At 43.3% G+C, this 27500-nt stretch overlaps 3 protein-coding genes across 3 annotated transcripts in view; all 3 read right to left on the reverse strand.

Annotated features, from left to right (window-relative positions):
• The window catches only part of cxadr (CXADR Ig-like cell adhesion molecule), a 26372-nt gene extending 7573 nt beyond the window's left edge, over positions 1-18799 (reverse strand). Inside the window, exons 1-3 of the mRNA XM_076019883.1 lie at positions 18579-18799; positions 2826-2995; positions 1457-1661 (exon numbers count right to left, since the gene is read on the reverse strand). Of these exons, the coding sequence (XP_075875998.1) occupies positions 1457-1661; positions 2826-2995; positions 18579-18630 (427 nt within the window). The 5' untranslated portion in view covers positions 18631-18799. The remainder of the gene's footprint in view (positions 1-1456; positions 1662-2825; positions 2996-18578) is intronic.
• Positions 18800-19456: 657 nt separating this feature from the next.
• On the reverse strand, positions 19457-21234 carry btg3 (B-cell translocation gene 3). Its single transcript, XM_076019781.1, is given in 4 exon segments — positions 19457-20002; positions 20262-20385; positions 20965-21054; positions 21056-21234. Coding segments are annotated over 4 exon segments (363 nt in total). The 5' UTR covers positions 21133-21234; the 3' UTR covers positions 19457-19930.
• A 544-nt stretch (positions 21235-21778) lies between these two features.
• ripk4 (receptor-interacting serine-threonine kinase 4) overlaps positions 21779-27500 on the reverse strand; it is a 10373-nt gene continuing 4651 nt past the window's right edge. The window contains exons 4-9 of the mRNA XM_076019884.1: positions 27443-27492; positions 26350-26508; positions 26001-26116; positions 25345-25585; positions 22434-25064; positions 21779-22387 (exon numbers count right to left, since the gene is read on the reverse strand). Coding sequence (XP_075875999.1) covers positions 23824-25064; positions 25345-25585; positions 26001-26116; positions 26350-26508; positions 27443-27492 — 1807 coding nt within the window. The 3' untranslated portion in view covers positions 21779-22387; positions 22434-23823. The remainder of the gene's footprint in view (positions 22388-22433; positions 25065-25344; positions 25586-26000; positions 26117-26349; positions 26509-27442; positions 27493-27500) is intronic.

Here is a 27500-nt window from a genome sequence, read left to right on the forward strand (position 1 = left end):
ATTCATTTCTTGAGCACTAGTGGCTTCCTCGCGGCTTTGCTGGTGTTTGTTTGTGTGCGTCAGCTGCACACACCACATTTCATCATCAGGTGTCCCGTACATATATTTATATGACACAGACGTGTTCGACGTGTTTGCAGTGACTCCTCCAGAGAAAAAAAAACAAAACAAAAAAAAAAAACGCTGATACATGAGTTTGTCTGCTATGATCTCACTGCTTTTCTGGTTCAGCTGGTTCAGCCGAGCTTCACGCCAGGAGAAGAAGCAGCCATTATCTGAGAGCTGCCGCGGTGTCGCAGTACCGGAGCGACGACTCTTCCAGGAAGGCAGTGGAAGCTGATCCCGCACACGCACACACGCACACACGCACACACGTCGGCTTGTTTGTTTTTTGTTTTGTTTTTTTTCCATATGCAAATACCGGATGGGTTTCGGGAGGCAAATCACTTTCGACATCATTTAGTCAGTTGACCGATCAACAAGGCCACTGTGTGCAAATGTTTGCCTAGGGAATGAATCATGTGAGTAACACAGCGCTGACGTGTCACCCATCTCACCCCCTGCAATCCGCGGCCCAGCCGAGCGCTGCTCTCTGCTCGGGAGTTTCATCCGCACACTTTGACCTTAAAACTCACATCGCTCTCGCTTCCAATTTGATTCAATTTTCCCCCAGATTAGTTTAGTGGGTGCAAAGCCAGACGTGAACAAAGACATTAATGCCGCGTGGAAATATTAAGACTCTGGTGGTTTTCGGTCGGGAGTGAAATGTACACAGCCGACGGGGAGGCTGCGCACTTTACTTCAGCAATCATGATTTAGCGCAGCGTTTCTCAACTGGTGGGTTGCGGCCCAAAAGGGGGTCGTGGCCTCGTGGGCAGTTTCCATTTTATTAAAATATGTAAAGTAAGTTAGTAAACTACCAGTGAAACGTTGGGACACACACTATGAATTGAATGTCTTTTCTTTGATTCTCATGACTATTGACATTGCAGTTTCTCACTGAAGGCATCAAAACTACACACATGCAACTATGTAGGAAACAATGAAAGTGTTTAAATTCTTCAAAATAGCTGCCTTTCATAAAAAGCATATTTAGTATTTTTTAATGTGTTTTTCTTTGCGGTATAATTTCATATATGTTGCTCATATATTTGTTGCCTTCAACAAGTATCTACAATGTCGAAAGGAGTAACGATAAAGGGTTAGGGTTAGGGCATTTATTTTGCAGGGCGCACGATTCAATTCAATAATTCTATCAATTTATTTACTAGACATGACAGAAAGTGGGCTGCCACTTTTATTTTTGTGGAATAACTTTAGGTTGTGACTTCATGATCAATAAAAAAAACAAACAAAATGTGTGTGCTGAAACTCCACCACTGATTTAGTGCGTTCATCTCGTCCAATAAAAACAGAGGTCCTCACCCTGCAGTGTTCAACGATGTGTTCAACTCACCCATGACAATGAGCTGCATCTTCCTGCTGCGGATGCCGGGAGCCTTTTTCACCTTGCACTGGTAAGTGCCCGAGTCCGATGACTTCAGGCCCGTGAGGATGATGGAAGCGTCGCCGTTTTTGGGGTCGGCTGAGTTGAAGTGGACCCGACCTTTCATGGGCTCATAGTAGTTCTCATAGGCCCGGTCACCCGAGTACAGGATCACCTGCACGTGCAAGGCCAGAAAGAGGGTTTTCACCTAAGAGCTTAGAAGTGAGGCTGTGGTGCAACCAGGGTTGTATTTACATTTACACTGGGGGGAACGGGGGGGGTCTTTGTTTGTCTGTATGTAGTGTCTAATGTGTTTAAATGCCGGAACCGGTACAAAGATGTACTGACAACAAATTCCACTCCATCAATCAGTTTACAGATGATTCAGAGAATGAATGAATGAATCGTCTGTAAACTTGAATCATCTGAATCACCTGAATCATCTGAGCATAATTGGACATGCAAATTACTAAATTCTGCTTACAATAGGGTTGCAGGTCACAACTTGGAAATTTAAGTCCATTCCAGTTGTGATGGTCCTAAAATGACAACCTTTTTTCTTCCTCTAGAGGTAAAAGCACTTTGCTTATGTGCAGGTCAGCTACATAAGCAGGTAATGGAAGTAAAATTCCTTTGGACTCCAAGGAGAGCCAAATAGATCCTTCCCAATGCACCGGGGATCAGAACATGGACAATAACATCAGCAGTCTGTTGGATAATACAGCGGAGAGCACAGGAAATTAAACTGGCCAGAGTTCAGCCAGAGAGGAATTCTCACCTGGACTCAGCCACTTCACAGGCACAGAGATGCTTATACACATGTGCACCTCCGGTAAAAATAAATAAACAGCTGAAGATCCCACTCAGTAAGCTCGAGAATCCAATGATGAAAATAAAAATCCATTAAAAGCCTGGATAATGAAATTGGTGGGGCCAAACTGAGCTGCACCGGCGGTCTGTGGGTAAATTTACCGCCTGGTCCAGCCAACACACTTTACCGTTCTCACCGCCAGCTGCAGTGAGTAGGGGAGCGGGGAGGGAGGGAGGGAGGGAGGCGGAGGGCCGGAAGGAGGGAGAGACTCTTTATTCTCCGCTACTCTACAATAATGGGTTGGTTCATTCAGATAAAAATGCCTGTTTAAAAAAAATAACTACCACTGCTGTACCAAAAAAAAAAAACCTATTTTGATGTGAAATCAGATACTAGGGATGGAAAAAATGAATTGCCATGGCAGTAAATGTCAAAGGAGATCCAAAAAGGAGGGCAAAATACTGAGCAAAATGTGATCATGACTCTACAAAAGCACAATGTGCTTTCTGGCTGTGGTTGAGATCGTACCACTTTGTCCTCCTGCTGGTTGTCCGAAGCCATCAAGATCCATTCGATGTCCAGTGGTCCACTGTCTTCAGGGGCCAGGGTGAACAGGCAGTCCAGTTTCACACTCTGGCCACTGGCCTTCTCGACGAACGACTGCCCTGTGGACGTGATGTCCAGACTGGAGGCCAAACCTAGCAGACACGGTCACAGAAGAGAGGGACTTGGTCACACAGGGGTAAACTGACAGATGATCATCACATCAGGGGAAAAAAGAAGAAGACCGTGTTAGTTGGATGGAAAACTATAAAACACCTCCGATCCCCCAAAATGTTTTCTGGTCCACCACTGCATTATTACAGATTACTGATCAGTTTCTTAGACAACGTCAAATATAAAGTCACAACAGCTTAAATAAATCAGTGAAGTACTGATGTACAACTAGATGACAAGATCAGTTTTAAAATGAGAAAATATGCTGTCAATTACAAGCGACTTTTGTGAAAATTGCGAAAGAGTCTTGCTTTTCAGAAACATGTTCGAGCAGCTGTTAAATGTTTTCATTTGGGGGATGTGTCACTCTCATGAAATAAAAATGACTACATCTTGTCAGAGAAGTAGCACTTAAGATATGCATAATGGAACTCTTGAGTTTCACAACACCATCTCATAAAAAATGGAAGCTAATAAGGCAGCTAAACACTTGTTACAGTAATAAATAGAAAATGGAACAAGTGAAAAGGATGCAGCAAACTCTGAAGCAAATTCCTAAAACATCAATTCTTGGTTCAGCGTTGCCTATTCAGTGCAAGACGTACGTAGGCCTAAGCAGGGTGGAGTTGACACACTGTGTTGACACATTAAATGCTTGCGACAGCTTGCCACCTTCCATTTCGCACAGGAAGGAGAACGGCTTTGAAAAATAAATAGAAAGGAAAAAAAAACATTCTCAACAATATGTTGCTCCTAAAAAACTGTGTCCCACACACAAATCATAAACACAAAAGCCATAAGATTACTACACACCGGAAAGGATCAAAAGTCCATCTTTTAAAGCTATACAATGAGAAGGAGTGTACTGCTCTGCAGCACCTCCTCCAACACTGACAGATGGAGGCGACGACACGGTGCCAGAAACAATGAGTGAAAGGGGAGCCAAACCCGGTGACTGCAGACACTTTGTGAACCTCCTCTACTTTGTTGGAGGTGGTTCTCACGTGACTGTGAGGCTCCACAGAGGACAGACAAATGAGAGCGCATGCTTCCAGGCACTCCTAAAGTGAGTCACAGCTTGTAGTAAATGGTGATTTGGTGCGTTTTACTGCAGTTCATATGGCTTTCGGGGGTCAAATGCCGTGTTTTCAGAACAAACAGTGCTCATTAAGTCTTAAAAATTGGAACGTCTGTGTGGAGTTTGCACGTTCTGTGTCTCTGATGGGTCCTCTGGCTTCCTCCCACAGTCCAAAAACATGCACATGGCAAACTTGGCAACTCTAAACTGCCCTTCGGTGTGAATGTGAATGGTTGCCCACTTCTTTTGAGTTGGCCCAGCAAAGAACTGGCGACGTGTTCAGGGTGTACCCCGTCTTCACTCCAGGAGAGCTCGGACAGGCCATTCGAAAATGGGAATTTTCCCTCCTGTGTAAAAATAGTCCCAGTATTCCTAGTATTTAGCCGAGTATATTCTCTCTCTCGCCTGCCACAACGCTAACGGGGAATTTGCTGACTAGCGTGATGATGTTACACTGTGTACACATGACATGTAGCCAAGTAGGAATAACGCCATCAACTCCTCGCCAAATTCTTCCAAATCTGGACGATTTTGTTGTGGGACTTGCATTATTCGACAAATACGATAATTTGCACTCAGATTTATTTATTTATTTATTTATTTTTTTTTTTTCCTCCCCTGGCGTTCTCAGTGGCATTTTCCACTGTGACGCTGAAGCAAACGTCAATGATGTTGAACCATGTGTGGGCCGTATTTCAATGCGATGATGCAAAGGGCAGCTGGTGCCTAAACTTGTTTGATTGGAATTCCTTCAGCTTCGCGGGATCGGTGCGGTTTACTAGCCTGTTTGAATATAGTAATAATCATTAGAGCTGTAAATGTCACTGTTAAAAAAAAATTACAGAGCTTAATTGTTATTTTATTCATCAAGTCTTTTATCATTATCGCAGTAAATGCCAGAAATGATTGCGATCATTTCCTTTTATGACATATCTCCTGTTCCTAATGGGTATGGCACCAAACATCTGAACAGACAAGCTTGCTCGAGGCAGTTTTGGATATTTCATATGACAGATTTTACACCAGCCTTTTCCTTGCTCAGATGTTCGAGCAGGTGAGACTAAGATACAACAGTGACCTGGAATGGTGCTCTCTGGTCTGGCACATTGGGTCTTTGCGTTGCGTAGAGTGACATGGACAGTCAAAACCCATCGGTGTGTTTGGAGCTGTACAGACTGAGACGCATCTGTCCAATCCAGCGATTTGAAACTACCTGAAGGTGGTTTCAATCCGTTTTGCAAAAAAATGGATTTCATGTGATTTGCGACTGTTCAGGCTACAAACCAGCCATCTGGTTTCAATCCGGATGGGCTAAAAATCGGATTTTGACTGGCAGTCTGAACGCGGCTTTAAAGCTCCAGCCTACTGACAAGAGATGCCTTAAAGATAGTGATGAAAATATGACTTACGACCATAACTCATCAATTTTGAACGACACAGATACAAACATGTATAACAAACCGGATGTCTGGAAAATCTGGATGGTCAAAAACCTAAGAAAAAAACTGGTTTTACGTCAAACACTCCCGGCTCTCTCCACCACCCTAAACCCATTAAAAACCTCTTGTGAATGTTTACTGGTTCCCTGCTGGAAGAGGCAGCTTCCAATGTGAAGTAACCCGCAGCCCCAGCGTACAGCCTCCAACCCTGGAACAGAAACCATCTCACTGGAGTCAAAGTGTCCGTCAGCGCTACACATACTGTAATAATAACAGACTCGGCGCGACAGACAGAGTGGCAGCTATTGGCCGGCCGTGTCCGCCAGACACGCTCTTTTCCTCGGCTCAGTGTCCGCCAGGCCCTGCTTTGTGTTTTTGTGAATGCGTGCGGAGAGGGGGAAGCACACGGCGGAAAGAGGAAGACGATGAGGGCATCGCGGAAAAATTAAAAGTCCACCCTAAAAGAGCTGCCTGTATCTTTTAAGCTCCGGTTAACACCACAGAGTCTGACGCAGCAAATCCCAGTGTGGTTACTGGGAGACTGGGAGTGAATAAGAGGAATTTAGGGAGTCAGCAGATCCATCCACTATCACCACTTCCATTCAGCCACTCGCCCTCCCCTCACCTCTGAATCTCCCTGCCCAGCCTCCTCCTCTTTAACACACCCCCGATTGTGCGGCTCTGGTACCCCCATGCCTGCGCTTCTCTCCAGTCCCACTGATTGTAACCCCACCACCCATCCGCTCCACCTTTGTCTGAGCACAATGGGGAATGAATCCCGTATCCTGGCAACCAATCCCTCGGAGAAGGTTGCGGGGGCACTTAAAAGAAAGCGCCAGGGAGACGCAGAGAAAACAGATAGGGGTGAGCTAGGTGCTGGAAGGCAGACTAACGGGGAAGGTCAGGTTAATTCATTTGTGAAATGGCTCACCTGCGGTGATGATCGGCGGTGACACGGGCTTCCCCCTGATGTTTAATTTTATATTTATATTCAAAACACACCACACAAACAGGAACGGTGAAACACTGTTTTAGATTGTTTACAAGAAAAAACAATTCAACAAATATGACTGAGGGAAGTATTTGCAAAACCCTGAATTAAGGAGGTTTACTCCTGAATTGTCGTTCTTGGAGAATACTCTTATTTGCACTGGGGACATGAAGGAGTTCTTAGAACGTAGGAAGATTGATGGAACCATCAGGATGTGTAGCTGCCTTCAGCTAAAGCACTCAAGAGATTGATTTTTCAATCAATCTTTCCAAATCTTTAGAAGTTCAACGGCACATATTCGCTCCCCATTAAGAGTTAAAACAAAAAAAAAGATCCGTTATTGCAGCAAGAGCAGAGAGTAACTTGTGTGCGAGTCAAAAGAAACGAGCCTGGTAAATCCCCCTGGAACGCAAACTGAAGCTAGTCCATTATGTCTGAGCTTTGAGAGAAGTTCACGATGGCATTTGTGGTGTTGCGCATTCAAAATATGGAACAGTTGCTACTGCATCACCCTGCCTTCGACCTATGACCCCCGCAGCCCTAAGTGCAGGAGGAGGCAAGATGATTGGATGTTACTGCATTCTCAGACTTTTATTTTGAAAGGAAAAGGCACGAGGAACTGCCGTGACTGCAGCAAGATTTGGATATGCATGCACGCTTCAATACACAGACACAGAGGACAAACTGGGCTTTTTCACGACTATGTACTCAGTTGGGTTTTCTGCGCTTCTCCACTAGGCACTAACGGGTACTATTTTAGTACCAACCCCGGCCGGGGTTCCAAGCGAGTCAAGTCGGGCGGAGAATGTGACGTCAAAAGGAGGGAGTAAGAAGCAATGAAAAAGGTTTAGAAACTGAAAGCGTGTAGCAAATTGGTATTGGGACAAGTTAAAAAAAAGCTAAAGAGCGACGACTGAACCACCAAGGACCACAACAACAAGCGGAGTGGAGCGAGTAGAAAACGTTGGAGGTGGTTCAGCCAAAAAGATGCAATCCACCGCCGAGGCGAGCGACGACTCAGCTCCGATGTTTCAAGTGGGTTTTTTCCTTGTAAATCTATCAATTATGTAACATTAATGACACCAATGCACAGTTAATGAGCATCTTTTATGTGTTATATATAAAGTGAACACATAATCAATAAATGAATGGGATATCAACGCCTCAGCCATTATTTATTCATAGGCTAAAGCTACACATTAATCACCAGCAACCCCCCCCCCCCTCCCTCCGTCTGAAGCTCCATTTGCCACACAGAACTGCCATCAGTTCTCACTGGGAATGACCGAAGGGATGTTTTGACATAATTGAACATTAACTAATGAAAGGGTGATGGATGACAGGAGTTGCACTCCGCTGCCTGCGCATTTGACAGCTTTGGATGAGCCTTGCTACCACTGTGAACTTCCAGCTGCATGCCTATGTTTAAAAAACGGCTAATGTGTTATTCATGAAAGACTTCCTGTAGTTTATATAGAATCCTGGGGGTGATGTGTTGTGTGTTCAGAGATGGTTTTCTTCTTTCCGTCTTTTCTTCTTTTCCTTCATTCTCTTTTTTTCAAGACATAATTTTCTGCAAAGTATGGTTTTGACAAGCGGTTATTCCAGTCATTTCATTTCCTTACTGCTGTCTCACTCCAGTATGTCTATTCTCTTCTGACCTCTGACATCTCTAAGGCTTTCTTGCAACCCTCTACAGATTGTCACGTGAAAATTACAGGAGATGAGCAGGTTTTGAAATATCCCGATCAGCCGTCTGGCTCCAATGTCACGTTCAAAGTGACAGAAATCCCCAACTTGATGCTCCGTCTAAACTCCATCAAGTTGTGTTTACCACGTCTCCATGCCTAAATGGCCCGTGATACGTTGATATGTTATCTGTGTGAACATTGTACCTAACCCACAATAACCCCATATCCAATGCTACATCACTCTCCAAACCATTAGTGGAAGAAAAATGCATTTAGAAAAGAAAACACAAAAACACCTTCCATTGTCTCTGAAACCTGTGACGGCACAAACACTGCAAATTACCAAGAGGCCTACAGCCTTTGTAAAAGCCAAGGACACACTGTTGATGGTGATAGTATGAGAGCTGGTTGGGTCATGAAACTGATAAGCAAGATAGCAGTCTAATGAGCAGTACACAGGAAGCAAGCAGATAAGAAAGGTAATTCATAGCAACAGGAAGGAGGAAATGAAAAATTCAAAAGGAAAGAAATGCGTGTCAACTGGTCAGCTTTGTTTTTGAAAATAAAAGAAAATGATTGGAGAATCAGGCAGTCTGCCATTTGATATATCATTGTAACAGTTTGGCAATGCAAGACGGGAGACAGGGATCAATGTGCTTTTCCTTTGTTAGGCAAATAAAGTTTGACAAATGTTTAACCAAATGCTTATTTACTGTCACTACAATGCAGTGGACTCTTTTGTCCTTTTGGGTATAAATGCAGAACTTACTGAAATGTAACATGCAGCACATTCGTCAATTTGCCCTTGGCTACGTCCCGTCCCCATGGTTACTGTTTCTATGCCTTGAAGTCTTCATTTCTGTTTCAATCACACCACGTCAACATGAACTTCTCAGCAATTTCGGTGAACGGTTTGGAAACATCAGAGGGAACCAGTCAGAAAGGACTGCGATACACGTTTGAGCAGTGGAGTAATGGAGTGAACAAAGCGGACGCGGTATTCTTATTGTAGATCAAAAGCATAAAGAACGTTCTTGTGTATTGGCAGCGATGCACCGACAGGTAACATTTATCAGCCTGTAGGATTACTTGTATATTCCATTTTAAGCTTATGTCATGGTCTTTTGGGCAGATTATCTTTTGTGTTACACATAAAGGAAAATATATTTTATTTAGAGGGAGCAGGCTGAGTAACGTTACAAGACAAAGCTAACCAATTATTCATCTGTTGACTATTAATTTGAGGCGAGTCTTATTTTCTCTGGAACATTAAGAACTGCTGGACAATTAAGAAAAATTACATTTTCATGTTATTTAAATTGATAGAATAATCAATTACTAGAAGCCAATACATACTTAGATCAGGTACGGGTTGAGGTTGCTCATGAAATGTTTGCAGCTCATTATAAAAAATGAGTGGGACAGTACTTGGCCTTCCACTTGCGTCAAATCAAGAAGGTCTTTGCATTTTTCTAAATGTTAAACACGAACACAATTTCCACATACACATCACTCCAGCAAACTGCCCAAGCTTACTTGCCTGAATATGATAGGCCCAACCCACAAAAAACAGATTTGCATAATTTACCCAGAGAATCCCAGATGCTTTGCAATCACATTGTGATAAAACGCACTACTGAGACCTCATAGATTGGCTACGCTTGCTATCATTTCATTTAAGCCACAGCTTACACAATAATCACAGTGAAATCGTGCGGCGTACAAAAGGGGTGCAGGACTTTTAGACTCTCATATGGTGTATTAACGTTACACCTATGCAATACCATGAAACAAACACACACACACACACACACACACACACACACACACACACACACACACACACACACACACACACACACACACACACACACACACACACACACACACACACACACACCTGACACAAGTCTGTCTCCAGTGAGAGGAACGGAGACGTGCCGGTGAGGATACTACTGCCCATCCCCCCTTCCTCCAAAAACAAATAGAGTCTGATACAAACCAGACCCTCATCGGCTCCCATTCCCCAGCAGGGATCTAGGACCTGAAACACGATGCCAAGTGTGACGAGGAGGAATTATTACTGAGCTGAGACCACTGAAGAACTTTGAGGGGTTTTAATTATGAAATGAGAATTACTGCACCGTTAATACAGATGCGCTTTACATAAGAGGCAAACAGCAGGTTGTTTATAATGCAGAGGAATGCTGTGAGAGAACACTGTAGTAAGAAAAAAAAAAAGATTGCTCTTATTGGCCTGAAATAAGTGAACAATGGAATTGTAGCACCGGGATGTTGTGCACTACATTGTCGTGAGAAAGTAATGTAGGGCTGCGTGATTAATCGTATTAAGATCTCATATCCAAATACGGACGAGTCTGCTGCATTTTCATTCGGGAAATCATCTGCATGAAAATGAGCGCTACTACTTTGTCTCGCAACAAATGACAACATGACAATATAGCACGCGATGCAGAACGGGGAAAGCCGGCTGGTAGAGAAACACAGCTACAGCATGTGCGTGGCACCGGTGATCCGCTGATTTCTGCAGCAGAGATGACTGTTTAATATAACAATTCAAATATAAATTCCTAGATTACTCCCCGTTTTCTATTAGTGAGAAATGTGTCTCACCCTCAGGTCTTTTTTTTTTTTTTTTTAACCCTCTGCAATGGACGATAACCAAATTAAAACGAGATCTATATCGTCTGTGAAAAATGAAAAGAATCGTCTATTTAAAAGTGACTCTTTCAAGCTGAACCCCCGGCTTGAATTTGTGAGAGTGCTGATTATGATATTACTATTACCCGGCTATGGGAGATTTACATTCTAACCCAGTTTCCATGTAGTACAGAGGCTGTCAGCTTGATTGGTTGGAAGGCAGTCACTAATCCCCTACACACAGAGACTGTGTATCACTGCAGGTGATGTTGTGCCAGCAGAACTGTGAATACTCGTAGCGAGACAGCGTTTTGGATTCAGTTCTTCGGACGTGCCATGACATCACCACCAACATTTGTGTGATGTCCACTTTTGTCACCAACATTTGCCATTCTGAAAGGGTGTAGCCTAACTTCACCATTAGCTCACAGGAGGAGCCATTAGACGTTGCTTCACCCTAGTTCACCATCATTTTCCCTCCTTCTTCACATGACCTACCTGTAGCTGCATGCTGTAGGTTTGAAGGAGCAGCCATGCACCAAAAATCACACCCCTGTCCGGGTATGCTGGCACTTCTCAGACCCTATCCCTTCATTTCTACCTATGAAGGTGGCATGTTGGGACATTACCTTAATACTTGGGTTTTGGAATTACCCAACGATAAGTGGGGCAGAGTAAAGACAGAACAAAGGTTCACATAATACTAATATACATTATTGTATGCTCTGTACTAAAGGTTGCATAACAAATACGTTTAGGATGAAATTTCTGAACAAAGTCAATTTTCTTCCTGTTATTCTTCTGAATTCTGACACAGAATATTGAGTGGACGCCATTGACGTTGAACTCGAGCAAACCCCGAAGCGACTCTATCGAAGTCCAGCTCACCAATGAGATATTCACCATATACAAAGAGCCAATACCAATTTGACATTGCTTCACCCTAGTTCACCATCATTTCCCCTCCTTCACATGACCGAGCTGTAGCTGTTTGCTGTAGGTCTGGTGCTTCCTCTTAACAATTTACCTTTCCTGCTCGCGCAGCCATGCACCATAAAACAAACCCCTGTCCAGGTATGCTGGCACTTCCTTACAAACAGGCGCTTCTCAGACCCTGTCCCTTTATTTCTACCAAAGAAGGGGGCACATTGGGACGTTAATACCCTAATACTTGGGTTTTGGAATTACCCACAGAAGAGTGAGGCTGACTAAAAGACAGAGCAAAGTCTCCACCAACAGGCAGTGCGTAAGCGTCGAATGAGTCTGCCGCGCTCGCCCCCTGTCCTCAAGGTTCCGAACTAAAATTAGGTTCCCTCCCTGAAGGACACTGCTTGATGGTGATCTTTCAGACACTCATAGAAAATATACTCATAAAAGCTGGCGCATTTTAGCACCAGCATTTGCTGTTGAAGGCAAAAGTATTTGAACAACTTATTGATTGACAATATACCTGCACTCTCCTACAGAGATGTGAGAACGCCATCCTGGGTATATAGCAGTCAGTGATGACTGTCAAAACGTCAACAACCTTTTTATATGCATTTCTAATGTCCACTTCACATCCTGACCAAAGCATTCTTCACTAGGCAGAATGGGATCTTTATGAAAGTGTAACAACACAGACAGTCTTCGTGTCCTCTGGTGAGCGAAACACTATACCAGGACACCAAGATAAGGTTGCTGTGGGAGACATAACAAGATAGGAAATCTTTCTCTCTTTTCTTTCTTTCTTCCTCTTTTCACACACAGAAAAAAAGCCCAGCTGTTCCCGGACTGGCTTTCTTCTTTATTCAGAGGTTTTTAAAACAGGTGTAGTGAAAACAGTTGAGCCCTGAAGGAACCTTCAGGCTGAGACTGTCAGTTGTTGTTACAACTTAACCAACGCTGCTGGCTTTATATCACTGTTCCTGCAGCTTACATGTTCAGCCTGAGGAGGATGGAAAAAACAAGAATATCACTCTAAACAGTTATTCTTTTCCCATTACAATTCAAATGACTGTCTATGAAAGTTAAAAAAAAAAAATAATAATAACTGCCCTAGTTCAGCTTCATACACACAACCAGTGCTACTTTGCTCATAACATGGCGTGACACTGGTCTCTAAATTGTAACACTTAACTCTGCAAATGATAAGGCTCATCACACTAAAAATGGAAAGTAGAGACTTGTAGAAACATAGCAACCCTGTGAAAGATGACTGGATTCAAGGGGATTGTAATCAAGCTGTAGATTGTACAATTTCTCATTTTTGACCCTAATAAATTTGGAAGGCTTCTTAGATCCTATTTCTGAAACTCATACATGTGATAAATATTTCAAAATGCTCACTGGATGCAAATCACGTAAGAAAACATTGTTCATAAGACTAATCAGAAAATATTTAATTCCTTTTGAACCAAAGAGCTGCTTGTTTGCTATTTTCTATTTGATGCCAAAATAGAGCCGAGTGTGTCAGAACACCAGCTAAACAAATTGCTGTTGTTGTTTTTCGATTCACATAGTACTAATATAAATCAATGTATGTTCTGTACAAAAGGTTGCCTAATAGAAACATATAGGATGACATTTCTGAACAAAGTTAATTTTCTTTCTGTCATTATTCTGAATTCTGACACAGAATATTGAGTGGGCACCATTGAGGCTGAAATCCAGCAAATCCCAAAGCGTCTCTATCAAAGTCCATCTTAACAATAACATACTCACCATATACAAAGAGCCAATACCAACAGCCCTGGACAAGGCCACGAAGGAGCCTTGGGCGCTGGCACACTGCCGACTTAAATGACTCTGAACTGGTGGAGCAACGCAGGCAGGTCAGTGGCTTCAGGAGAATCCACAGCACTGCTCTCTCGGGGATCCTGCAACTGCGCCGTTTCCAGTTTGGCTTGCTGCCCACCTCACGTGGCCTATGACCATCTATGAAGTGACTTCATGCCCGGTAATGCGGTTTGAGAGACTGGTAGGCTCACAACTGAGGAAATGGCTGGGGTGACTGGGTGCCTTAGGTTCTAGAGGAACAAAGCTCTTTCTCTAGGAACATCAAGCTTTGTGGAGGAGTACACATGTGCTGTGTCAAGGCTTTAAGTGTCAAGTCCAGAGATCCCTTTGTGAGGAATGCCAAGTTAACAGGGGTAACGAGTTGGAAAAAGGTACCCAACATCAGCGGTTAGCGAAGCAAAGGCTGCTTTGAAACACCAAGACGTTGTGGGGCAAGTCCATTACAGCATAGGAGGATTTGGTTTGTGAACAGCAACATGCACATGGCTGGAGGCTACGCCAGCTGAACGTCAACAGCTGGTGGTGTGGGAGTTGCGCTGCCAGGAGGAGGCAGCCAGATGTGCAATAGCGTCGGCCCAACCCCAGCGAGGCAGTTTAATGAAGGGGAGGGAGGGGGGGGGTCCATCAAGCAGTGCAAAAATTATATTGAGCAAGCTGTGGTACATGGAAACAGACCAGCTAAGCTTCCTTGTCAGAGCCACCTATGATGTGCTACCCTCCCAAGCAAACTGGCATCGTGGGCTGGGAGAGGATCCAGCCTGCCACTTCTTTGCGAGCTCAACAACCCATTAACACATCCAAATGGGTTGCAAGGCCAGCATGACACCGAGGAGAAGAGATGGTCAATGCCACCCCTTCCTCCCCCAAAAAACCCAGCCTGCCTGTGCCTTCCCATATCTAACATCTTTTGTGTCAGAGGCGGGGAAAGCAGCAAGCAAAGCCCTCTCATCCCTCTGCATGCCTGATGACATCAGCCCAGCTTTGGGGAATGAGAGTCGACCTCCACCAAAAGACTTACCCGACCGACCCAAATCGCAGACACCAACCTGTATCCAGACCTGTCCTTCCAGGGCCCACCACTAACCCACTCCAGTCACCGCAGCAGGAGACCTTGGAACCCATTCAGGCACGACAAGTGCCGAGTTGCCAGGGATTCCAACAACCTTTAAGCAAACTGAGAGACGTTCCCATTGTAGACTCTTACAGACTGTTATTACACAGGCCACCAATCTACAACCTCAGCTCGTGGGTTTGGTCTTTTATTCTGCTTGCCACCAATTAGTAATCAAAACGTTCTTGTCAAATTAACTACACAGGTGGAATAAATGGCATGGGTGTGGGTTCTTCTTCTTCTTCTTCTTCTTCTGTCCCCCAGTCATATATGTTGTCAATTGACACAGTTAACAGCTGTATTAGGAAAAATATGCAACCAGTGAATGGAAGCAACAGGCCTGTTTACTTACAGATAGATATTTGTAATTAAGGTTCCGCATTAATGTAATGCATCCCGACCACCATCCAGTGACAGACCCATTTTCATTTCAATCTCGTCTATTTGGACACTACCTGGGCCAACTGCAGATTTTCTCTCATGGCAGCGAATTACAATACAATAATTAAATGTCTGCTGGGGCTCACCGACCTTGCTCTGATTTAACAGACCGTTTTCTAGTACACAGCATACACTATGGGAGTTATCATGCCATGGCAAACAGAGCAATGAAAAAGAGATGACCGCTTTGGAAATTAATGAAACACAAGAAGGGACGCCAGCCTCAGGCAAGAAGAAAAGGTCTGGTCACCACCACATGATGTGTGTATGTTCTGGTTCAGGCTAAAAATTGGTTATAAATTAGTTGTAGGAGATCTGGCACCGTCCTTAAAGACACACAGACGTGCTAATCCAAAGGAAAAGACAGTCACTGTCAATAACCAGGGTGTTTGTTGAAGATAGAACAGAAAAGATTCATGACAGATGTCAACAAGACAAACCCTTCAACTACCGACAGAGTAGTTACCGACAGCACACAGCTGGCGGTATCTAGACACCCCGTAGCCAGCAGAGGCTGACAATAAAGCCTGACTACATCAAACAATACAAACACAACTTTAGTCAAATAAGGGCTGAAGTGATGCAACAGAAGTCATATTTGTTTAGCTAAGAGAACAGTACGGAGGACTCAACGCTCCATTCTAGTGTCTTGCTCGTGTGCAGAGGATAAAAACATGGTTGATGTTGTTGAAGTTTTGTGCTGTGATGGCATACCAACATTTCCTGGGTTCTAAGTATTGTTGTAAGTGTTCAAATAAATCAAACTGTAAAAGACAAAGCAGTATCCCTTTAGCATAATCTCATTCAACATGTTGCTGCTTTATTGGCAAGGACAAGCTGCTCTGGGTCCGGGGAGAGTGTGGGGCTACTTGTTTTGGCATGAAAAATCATTTTATAATGTAATTTAAACTCAAGAAATTGAAACTATGCATGTCCAAAAAACATTTCAGTCAACAAGGAAGTAATGTTGTTAGGACTGCTGCTGCACAAATCATGTGACCCCAAGTGATTGCTTTCTTCAGAGAGCAATGACAGCCCCTAATATCATGCTGAACATCCCTTCAACTAAACATGGTGGCCATCAGCGACACAAGGCCTAAACGCATTATCAATGCTAACGCTGTGAGCTACTTGTCATGAAACTAACCTAGACTGATAAATTAAAAATGTCAAGTAGCATTTTTTTTGTAACACATGCAATGAGGGGGGTATGAGGCATTTCATGGTAACTGGAGCACAGAGCGCTACCCAAGTAGTACTCCCTACGTACGCATGACTGTTTTCAAAAGGTAACCTAGCAACCAGTTCCTGGCGCTGGCTTTCTCTCGCACACTTATCAGGAAACTATGTTCTGGCCTGGTCAAAGGTTTGCTGGGATTTTATTTATATTAGGTCAGTGGCTTCATGAATGAGCCAGTGTTGTCTTGTTTTATAAAGCAAGCCAAGCCCTGCAAACAAATAGAGCAAAGAAAATGGCACACAATGACAAAACCTGTTATTTTGGCATTTTTGCCACTAGAGAGGTTATTAGGTTATTGTCTATTTCTAAACCCTGTCAAAAGAATGCCATGAATCTCACAGTGACTGTTCTTGCCTGCTGAGGTGGAACAGGCCCAAATGAAGAGGCCATGATGCCATTACCACAGTAGAAATTTACAGCCTTATTTTATCGGTACATTAGAGGGCAAAGGAAGGCTAAACATTACACTATATAAGCTTTATATCACATTAACACATTTTGATATAGAAAGACACATTTAGGGACACTAAAACAATGAACGCCTATTTTACCAGCAGTTTCTACCTTCTCTACCAATGGAATGTGACTGCCCCAAATGTGGTTCTGTGGCTTCCCATCAAACTATTAGCAATATCTGCATAAGCATCATGACACAAATTGAAGCTAATTTTATTTTCTATCTATAGTCTTGTTTGTAGTATCACAACCCTAACGGTGGAGGAATGAACTGCTAGTTTCACTGTAAATTCCAGGGCACAAAACAACTCCACCCATGAGGAAGCCAATTGTGCTTTATGACAAACACTATCATTGGTCAGATGAATTAAGAGTTGAATTTTCCTGTTTGGATACGTTTATATTTCAATTCATTCTTGCATATGTAGAAAATTTTGCTTTAAAACAAATCAAAACAATCCAAATTTATGTCATGGTAACATAATATATATTTTTTAATATAAATCTACCACTGTATTATTGTTCCAAGAGAGAATGAACAAATAAAATCACTGGCAAAAAAAAAGTAACAGACAATGAAGAATATGTCCATTTTTAATCACTGACTAGCGGTAGCTAATACTAATGTGAAAATAATGATTCAAAATCACATGTTCATCGTCTTTACATCGATATCTGAACACCACCACTTAAAACAAACCACTTAAAACTTCTCAAATAAGGGTCAGTGGTACCAGATTGTCAGTGAAGGCATCGTCGTAAAAACAAACCGTAAATCAAGATATCCACGGCCAGAATCACACTTGCCTGGGTGGGGGAGGAGGTGTGCTGCGAAGCAGATGGCAGACAAAAAGCAGCACTTTGAAGTCCCCACAGCCACAGGTTTAAAAGCGGATCAACGCTATTGTGTTAGCCACCAACCGATACCACGCAGCCAAACATCACACGGAGGAGGAACACAAACGTCCCGTCTCGTCCCTCAAATCACCTCCTCTCCAAATAGCCAACGCAGAAAACAACATTTTCTGAACAGGGTGGGCTGAAGAACATTAATTCCCACCCCCCCACAAAATCTTTTTTTTTTTTTTTTGACGTTTTTCTTGTTTGTTTTTTAAAGGAGAATATTTCCAACACACCTCAAGCTCGTTTACTACAATACAACGTGGTTGAAAATGTATAAACGTCAACAAACTTTTTAAAAAGAGCTTATTAACGTGGCATTTGGAAACCAACGACCCTTTTCTACTACCACCGAGTCAGAAAATAATAACGCGGAGAAACAGAAGCCAACCGTTTATAACTTCACGGACTGAAGTTTCCGTCGGAATTACATTTATCCGGCCAATTTTATGCCGCTACTATGCTAGCTACCCAAACTGACCTTGGGTCAGCCTAACCCACATTTTTCATCGAATTCAGACGTGTTCCCGTCACAAATTGACACGTGTCGTTAATCATCTCGACTAGGGAGGGAATGCGGGCTCAAATTCGGTTTGGGAATATCATAACTTATGGGAAACGGCAGCCCTCTTGTGTTTTAGCGCTAGCGGAGGCGATCGTTCACCAACGGCTGACCACACAACGCACAGATCGCCGCCTCGCTCGGTACAAAAAAAACCACACAAAAATACCAAAAATGCAAACAAAAGTATTGAACGGATCGGTGTGGAAAACGTACCTGCTAGTAGGCTGAAGAGCACGCCGCACAGCTGGCCGATAGAAAGCTCCATTCTTCGACGAGGTATCCCGCGACTTGTTTGTCGAAACTTGCCTGCGCGAAGTTGGCTGTTGAAATGGGAGCGAGAAGTGACCGCCAGCAGCACAGCGAGCCCACAGCATCCAAACTCCACTCCTCCTCGGCTCTCTCTGCAGGTGCACAGCGGAGCACGCCGCAGGCTGTCACGTGACCAGAGTGCCATTAAAAAGCCAGTGCGCCATCTGCTGCTGGAAATCAGGAATCGAGAAATGATCGCGCAAAGCCCACCCGCCGTTCTACCAGCATTTCACAAACCCTAGGTTTTTCTTTTTTTCTTTTTTCTTCGTTTACACTCCCACACCCCCTTTTGTGACTGCGCTACCCACTGGACGACAGTAAAACTGCAACTACCCCAGCGCCCCATCCAAATATTACTTTGATTAAACAAGGTATTGGTTGAGGTTATGGTTATTATGGTTGAGGTGCTGTTGCGAAAAACAAGGGATGTCGCAGGTCTGAATATGCAGTCTCTGTAGAACCCAGATACTGTAGACCAGGGGTGGACAAACTTTATGACTGGCGGGGCCACAATGGCTTCTAAAATGTGACAGGGGGGCCGGAGCAGGAGCAGACGGATGGAGTGTTTTGGTGACCCATCTCATAGGAGAAACAAACATGTCATGGGATATGTGGAAAACTGTGCTTTATTGTCAATTGAAAATGAATTTTAGAAAACAATGTGTTACAACAAAATCTGCCTTTGAAGCCCCACAGTATTGAGCTCTGTACTGAAATGACTCTTAAAAACACACACAAGAAAATTAATGAAACATTTGTTTTTACATTCATAGTTACCTGCATTTTACTTGCAAAATGCTTAATTAGTTTCTTTCTTTCTATTGGTACAATTGCTTTGGCAATTTTGCTTTAGCATAAAAGTAACCAGGTGACACAGTTGTATCAATACAATTTATTGTTTAAGTGCTTGTTTTATTTGAGACCCACCCCAGGCAAACACATGAACGACCAGCAAGGTTTCAGAAAATCTTTTCTGGGGAACAAAACAAGACAAATAAATGTATATCATAAAATTAATTGTCCTTTTTTTTAAATTTTTTTTATTTATTTTTACTTTTTGTTACCATCTGTTTAGAAATGCCATCACTACCCTAGAAAATCACAAAACAGAGTACCGTACCCAAAAGTTAGAGCAACAACAAGTACTTTTAAGTTGTGTTTAAAAAAACAACTCAAATTTGGGAATCTACATCTGACAATTTCACAATGAACAAAGAAAACATTTTATCACAAGGCACTGACTCCTGACAATAATACTAACTATAACAATATGCCAGATTTTTGTTTGTGTTCCAGTGTCTCGGCCTACTTTCATAGCCAGGAGGACACTGACCTCGGGTTGGGTTGCCTTAAAATGTGTGTGGATCTGCTGTATGGTGTGAAACTGTCAGGAGGGTGTAGATGGATATCACTCCTCGCTGGGAACGTCTTCCCGAGGTACCATATTGGAACAGCTGGAGTCATTGCCTGAAGGGGGGGAAAAAGAGGTAGCTGCAGTATACAACAGGAAAGAAATGCTTGTATGCGTCCCCATGACAGACACACTTAACATAAAATTTACATTTAATGAAGAGCAGGGAGTTTAACAATTTCCATATGATTGTTTTCCTCATTAGTGTCAGAGGGCAGGCTGAGGTCAAGGTGCTGAACCGGGCTCTCTTTGCAGGCCCGGAGAAGCTCCTACTTGTGGAACCTGTTCGCTCTGATGCCCCTCCAGAGTACACAAACAAGTTTACACAAAGTTAAGTACACACCAATCTAGAAATTCAAAACAGTGTGCTCAGTCCGACCTTTCAGTTTCACAATGGTTACACATTGAAATCTCTCTAAAATCTCCTACACATCTACCCAACAATCCATTTTATATAACTAATACATGACATGATTAGTCATGAAAGAAAGAATTTATGCAAACACAATCTTTCAAAGTTGCTGTTCTTTGCAACAACAACAACAACAACAACAAAAAAGGCGCTGTGAACATGGCAATGAAGGCCACAAGTCATTCTGGTTTTGGGCCAGAGTGACTGGGCCATGTCTGGGCAATGGCTCACCTTGGACACTCGCACAGAACTAAAGACAATCTTCCCTCTCTATATCTTTTTATTTTCCTCCGTGAAAGCGCTATTTCAAATTTTGTAACGTAATAGTTTCAACCAACCAAACCTTTTGCAGTCTTCATCAGAAGTACAAATCAACAGAATTTGATGAAATAGTTTTATTTCATTTCCTGTTTTGCACTGCACAAATCTTGGATGGTATAAAAGACAAAAAAATAAACAAACTGCACCTGTATGATTGTCCTTTGCCAGGGGTTTCAGGGCACCAATGACCCTTGAACTTCTCCTGCAATGCAACCGCCAGCCTCTCAACAAACAGTCTTTTGCAACTCTAATTTATCCCCCCTTTTCACCAGAGTCTTTAGAAAGAACATCACAGCTGCGATTTCACAATTCATATTTCAGTCACGGGTCATTCAGTTCTCACAGTCTCTATAAGGAAGTAAATAGTCGATGCCACAGTCTTAGTTAAACAACACAAAACAAACACATTAAACAGACGCTGCAGGTATTCATTTTCTCTCTGTGGGCGAAATGTTATATTTTGATTTTTTTGGGGGGTCGACGATAATTGGTTGCGAAGTTTTATGCCAAAATAGCTGGCAGCTTTAAATGCTGACACTACTTAAGTGTAAAGTTTTACTGAAAATTGTTAATTCAATCACATAATTTTGAATATTAAGAACATTCTCTAAGAATATTTCCGATGTTCTTAGAGAATATCGGAAATATCTCGGTGTTGTTGCAAATATTGAGGCGCGACTCTTATTAGCCGCTTTATTGGATAATCTGACCGCGAATAATTACGTAAAATTATATACAAGAAAACTTGTTCTGAAATACGGTTTTTAAACCAGAACGAGAAACTTAACAACTTAACAGTTTTAAACGTTTCCAATAAAATCACTCAATGTATTTGAACCATTTGTGTTTGGCCAGTAGGTGGCGTACTAACATTATGTGTGTCAACCTTGGAGCTATACTATGTCAATAGCGCTAAGCGCTTAATGAAAATGGCAACAAAACAACGTGTCACTCTTCATCGATCAAAACTGTGTAGCAATTTAATTGCCGACTGGAGGTTGAAGTCCCCCAAGGCTTGAGGTCCGGTAACACGTCCACATCATGTTTTTATGCGTGACTCCACAGGCACATGTTGCAACCTGCTGTGCCTCTTTAAAGACACTCAGAACTTGTCCAACAGGTTTTGTTAGGTTAGAACGGGGAGAGGGGGTTGAGGAAAATAGCGCCTTGTTTTTTTTGGCTGTCTGTTGTGTTAAGTGCCAGTCAGACAGAGTTTAAAACAGATCTACGTAGTTGCATGTGGTCGCTACTTTTGTTGTCAGATTGTCTCAAAAATACGCAGCGCTTTCTATCATTAGTTATACTTGTTACAAAAAGAATTATGTTTTCGTCAAAACATAAACTAAATAAAATTAGCTCATAGAATTTCCCATCTGGTGAGAACTTTTTTTGACATGAGATTATAGAACCTGTGGAATAAAGTCACACATTCTTTTAGCGTACATTGCACATTAAATAAATTACAGCGGAAATTATTATTTATTAATTATTATCTTTAAGTATCTTTTCGTGTAAGTTATCCAAGAAAAGTTTGTAGCGGCAAACAACTGTAGTAAATATAATAATTAACTCTTAAATAAAGAGTTTGAGAATTGACACCCATTGTGCAACGAACCTCTCCAGGGGCAAATACAAACATTGTGACCACTCAGCGAAATACACACTGGATTTTGTGAAGCATTTCACGTCATTTATTGGTGTATTAAAAAAATATGTGTCGTTTGATAGTGGAGAACACAGCATCAAGCCTGTCCAGTAGCATGTGAGGGATGTGAGGGAAAGGGACGAATTTGCCTTTAAATCGTGTGCAGTTATTGTTACTTTTTGAAATTCTGGAGTGAAACACAGAAACAGTAAACAACAGTAAGAAAAGGAATGTCTCATGTCTTGCGTGCATATACAGGTTGTCTGAATTCTGACACATACAGCATCAAAACAAATGTGTCCTAATATCCCAAAGTCCAAAATGTGTACTTTACTAAATATATTTCAACATGTCTTCTAAATGAGAGAGCCACTAAAGGATTTGAAAATACTACAAGACCACCTGAAAGAAATTTAGTCACTTTCAATTATTCCAAGTTACACCCTAGTGCCACCAGCCAGCACATGTTGCTTTTAGAGAGAGACAAAAAGTTAAAATTGTCTAGGAATTAGCCAACAGGCTGTGATTGCAAATAAAACATCAGTATGTCTATCGCCATATCTGCATGGGATCTCCCTCAGGGGTACTTCCCATGGTCTGTGCCAACTATGGGGTCTGGAACAAGACACTGAATCATCACAACACCTGAAGTGAAGTAAAAAAAAAAAAGCCAATAATAGGGCTGTTTTCTGTTCACTAGCACTCTCAAAAGGGACAAACTGTGTCTAAAACACAAGATAGTCTGTTCCAACAGGAGTTTGGAAGTACTGTATGTGTTAATTCAGGAAGATATCAGTAATACTCTTTTATTACATTAAAAAGAGGTCAATGTAAAAATTACAAAAAAAAAAGAGAAAAGGAATTAACGATGCAACATTGATATGTAACTGAACACATACTGCATTTCTTAAATTGTGCCTTCTCTGGTCATCTATATTCTAATAGACGTTTGTGAATATCGTTCATGCTCTTTTAAATGCTCTTTGAATCCATAGACACGTCCTAGTTACAGTTTGGGAAAAAAACCCGAATTGACTGAGTCAAGCCCATCTGAGATACATTAAGAGTATTAACACTTTTTTGTTGACATTTAACATATTTACATCAAAACATTGGCGATCATGCAGAGCTGAAACAGTGGATACTATGAGTTATTGGAAAGACTTAATACTGAGGTATTAAGTCCTCACTTCGGGGCTAAGCAGTAAGGAAGACTTACTATACTTAAGACCCAGTGAGGCTTCCCTTACTGGGTAGCTCTAGCAAAAAGCACAAAAAAACCAAACGAAACAAACAAACAAAAAAAACTGTACAGTGCTGGCAATCTGGGCTCTTCCTACCAGAGAGCTGAGGCGCACGGTTAGCTGCTAGACGGCTGGAAGTTTTTGTTGTTACGTTCCGTCAGTTTGAGAATGACAACTTTTCTCTGGAGCTGCTTCACTTCCGGCGTTTCAGGGTCCTTAGCTACTACTGGTTGCACACATTCCTCAGAGACGGTAGCGTCGCAGTCCTGTGGTGGCAGCGGCGGCAGCAGCAGGCTGATAATGTTCGAGTGTCTGCCCTGCACGGCCAGGTGCAGCGGGGTCAGCCCGCTGTCGTCCGAGACGCCGCCGCTGTCTGGGCAGCGGGAGAGCAGCTCTCTCACGACCTCGCAGTGTCCGCTTTGGCTGGCCAGGTGGCAGGGGGTGCGCAGGGCCCGGTCGGCTCGGCGCGGGTCGGCCCCCTCGTCCACCAGCATCTTGACCGTGGCCAGGTGGCCCCGCTGCGAGGCCAGGTGGAGGGCCGTGAGTCCCAGGGCGTTCTGGGCGTGGATGTCGGCGCGGTGCTTGATCAGGAGGCGGGACGTGCTGGTGTGTCCGGTCTCCGCCGCCACGTGCAGGGGCGTGTTCAGCCCGCCCGAGGTCAGGCTGACGTCGGCGCCAAGCTCGATGAGGATCCGCGCCACCCTGTACTGCCCCCTCTGGGACGCCAGGTGCAGCGGCGTGCGGCCGTCCGCCGTCTGTCCGTCCACGTTGGCGGCGGCCTGCTTGACCAGCAGCTTGACGATGCCCAGGTGGCCCTGCCAGGCGGCCAGGTGCAGCGCGGTCCAGTTGTCTTTCCCGCGGATTTGGACGTCGGCGGCGCGACTCAGCAGCACGCGGACGACGTTTTCCTGGCCGTGCTGGCACGCCACGTGAGCCGGCGTGCGGCCCTGGCTGTCCGTCTCATTGATGGTGGCGCCGCGGTCCAGCAGCAGACGCGTGATGGCCTCGTCCCCGTTCTGGGCCGCCCAGTGCAGGGCCGTGTACTGGTCTTCGTCCTTGGCGTTGACGTTGGTGCCGCGGCGGCCGAGCAGGAGCTCGGCCAGCGCCTTCAGGTGCTTCTCGGTGGCCAGGTGCAGCGGCGTGGAGCCGCGGCCGTTGGCGAGGTTGGGGTTGGCGTTGTTCATCAGGAGGAACTTGGCGGCCTCTTCGTTGGCCAGGCCGATGGCGTGGTGGAGCAGGCTGTTGCCCCCTTCGAGCAGCAGGTCCACGTCCTGAGGCTGGAGAATCTTCATCAGCTTGGCGGTGTCCTTGGTTCGGATGGCGTCGCACAGCTTGCGCCGCTGGACCTCAGCAGAGTCTTCACAGTAACAATGAAAACAGGGTGAGATTAAAGATGATGAATAGATAAGCAGATCAGAAATTAAAGTAAGCGGGTTAAGTTGGGTCCACTGCACTTGTTCTTGCGATCTTGAAGACGTTTCGCCTCTCATCTAAAATGCTTCTTCAGTTGTGAGGACCGGAAGAACGAGTCCAGTTGCCCCTACTTAACCCTTCTGCTTTAAGATGACCTGGATGACTGAGAACCTTCACAGACAAATCAGAAATTGCAATGGTGAATTGTTGGGTTCAACTCTTACCACATGTGTTTTCCTTCTCAAAAGACAGCGTGATGGAGTCTTGGGAAGAGAACGCAGAGTCGGCAGACGAGATACCAGACAGTCTCTTGCAAGTGTTCTCTTTGCTGTGACAGCCGTCTTCCTTCACGCGGTCAAAGCTCCGAGAGATCCCAGAATCGACCTGGCTCAACAGCTCCGACAGGGTGTAATCTTTTTCTGGCAAAACAGCTGATTTTGGACGGACCGAATTGGCGTTGTTAACCTGTCAGAAAAAAACAAAAAACAGAATAATATCATAAACTGCTGTGTGGTAGTTTTTTTGTTTTTTTTTGTTTCTGCCTCTGTCTTTGTACAACTTACAGGAAAATGGAAGTTGTTATCACCGCCAGCAGAGAAGCACTGTGCAAGCTAAACAATGCAGTCGGATAGCATTCCTTTTTGCATTGCTTTGACATAGCGTATGATTTAAAACTTCCGATGATGTCAAAAACATTTCAGACACAATTGTATTTGGAAAGCATATTTACACATCGTCATGAAGTCCGTACAAAAGTAAATAATAAAAAAAAAAATCCCATAATACGTAACCTTACACATGACTATGACTTCCAGGATGTCGCTGTGAAGCACAAGGCTTTTATTTCATATGTGGTTTGTACAATAATTCAATGTCACACCTGTTCATTTGTGAGACCATTAGGGGAAACACACTCCAGTTCCAACGTGGGCGTGGTTGGCACCTTGGCCTCCTCTTGTGGTTTTGAGCAGAGCTCCTCGGCTTCAGATGTGATATCTGCAAGAACGACAGCTCAAAATGACTTTCCAAAATAGCAGGGCCAGGGCTGGGACACAGGGGGAAGTGTGGTCGGAAAGGAAAACAGTCCCAGAAGGTTGAGACAAATGCCTTAGTTTAACGTCACTGCACGCTAAGTCCGTTGGGGTTATGGGATTTGGATGATTTTGACAGTGACTTACTTACAAGAAGGCCGACATTTGTATTCAGTGTATCAAATCAACAGTACGTACTCTGAAAGCTGGGTCGGGCCTGAGGGTTTGGTGTCCAACAACGTTGCATGAGGCTCATGAAACCTGAACAGGCTGGCGGTCGATGGCGTGGAATAGCACCCAGGTCTGGCCGCACCCCCTTCACTACCTTCACCATGACTTGCAGGATGTTGTTTTCCCCTAGAGAGCAAACAGGCACAACACAATTAGCTTTGACAACCAAAGCTAATATGAGAGCTTATGCACTTTTTTTTTTCTTTTTCTAGATCTAAATGACCTTGATACAACAGCTTGATCTAAGATGTGTTCTGGTGACAATGTGTGCGTGAAGAGTAAACTATACACATTTTATTGCTATCATCCAGGCAGTCAGCGATGGGAGTGTTGGCTGCGCTTTCCAATGATAACATAATGGAAAAGTTTTCCTGATCTGTCTTCTTTTTATCGACTGTGGAGTCAATGATTCACTTCATTCATCACTTGAGTCCCTATTGTACTGTTGGGTCTGCGTACAGTAAGTCTAAATAAAACTTTCCTTCTGCTCTGGATTGGAGCAAGTCAAGACAAGCAGCAAAGCTGACAACATCCACACAGACAATGAAAAGGTGCCACCTAATGCACACTGGGTCGTGTTGGTTGTGTTATTTTAAAAGCAAATAATTTTTTTTTTTAAATATCTCAAATATCTCAGCAAGGATTTAGTCTACTGACATGTTGGTGTGCACAATCATTGCCAAATTCAGCAATATAAAAAAACGATGCGTAAAACTGATACAATCAGTCTCTCGGAGATGTTAAGCAATAGACTGAAACATTGAATTAACCAAAACAATTAACGTATTATATATAATAATATACCGCCTGTGTGAAACACAATGTAAATATAATTTTGTTCATTAGTACAGTATTGAAAAATGTGTCTTTTTTGTTATTCTTGAACTGGTTATTCTACTATTTTGGCTGAACATGTGATGTGACTCTGTGCTGGAATAGCTTCAATAACAATAATAATAATAATACTAATAACAATAATAACAATAATGATAACAAAAAGAGATATCTGCCCTTAACAAAATATTTATTGGTCTCTCTTCCTCATTAATTGTACTCTCACCTTGGTAGGGTTTCTTCTGGGTGAGAATTCCCCAGATGACAATGGAGAAACTGCAACA

This window comes from Nelusetta ayraudi, unplaced genomic scaffold (genome assembly GCF_046127955.1).
Source record: "Nelusetta ayraudi isolate G7.1 ecotype Tasmania unplaced genomic scaffold, CSIRO-AGI_Nayr_v1 ptg000011l, whole genome shotgun sequence".
NCBI classification, from domain to species: Eukaryota; Metazoa; Chordata; class Actinopteri; order Tetraodontiformes; family Monacanthidae; genus Nelusetta; species Nelusetta ayraudi.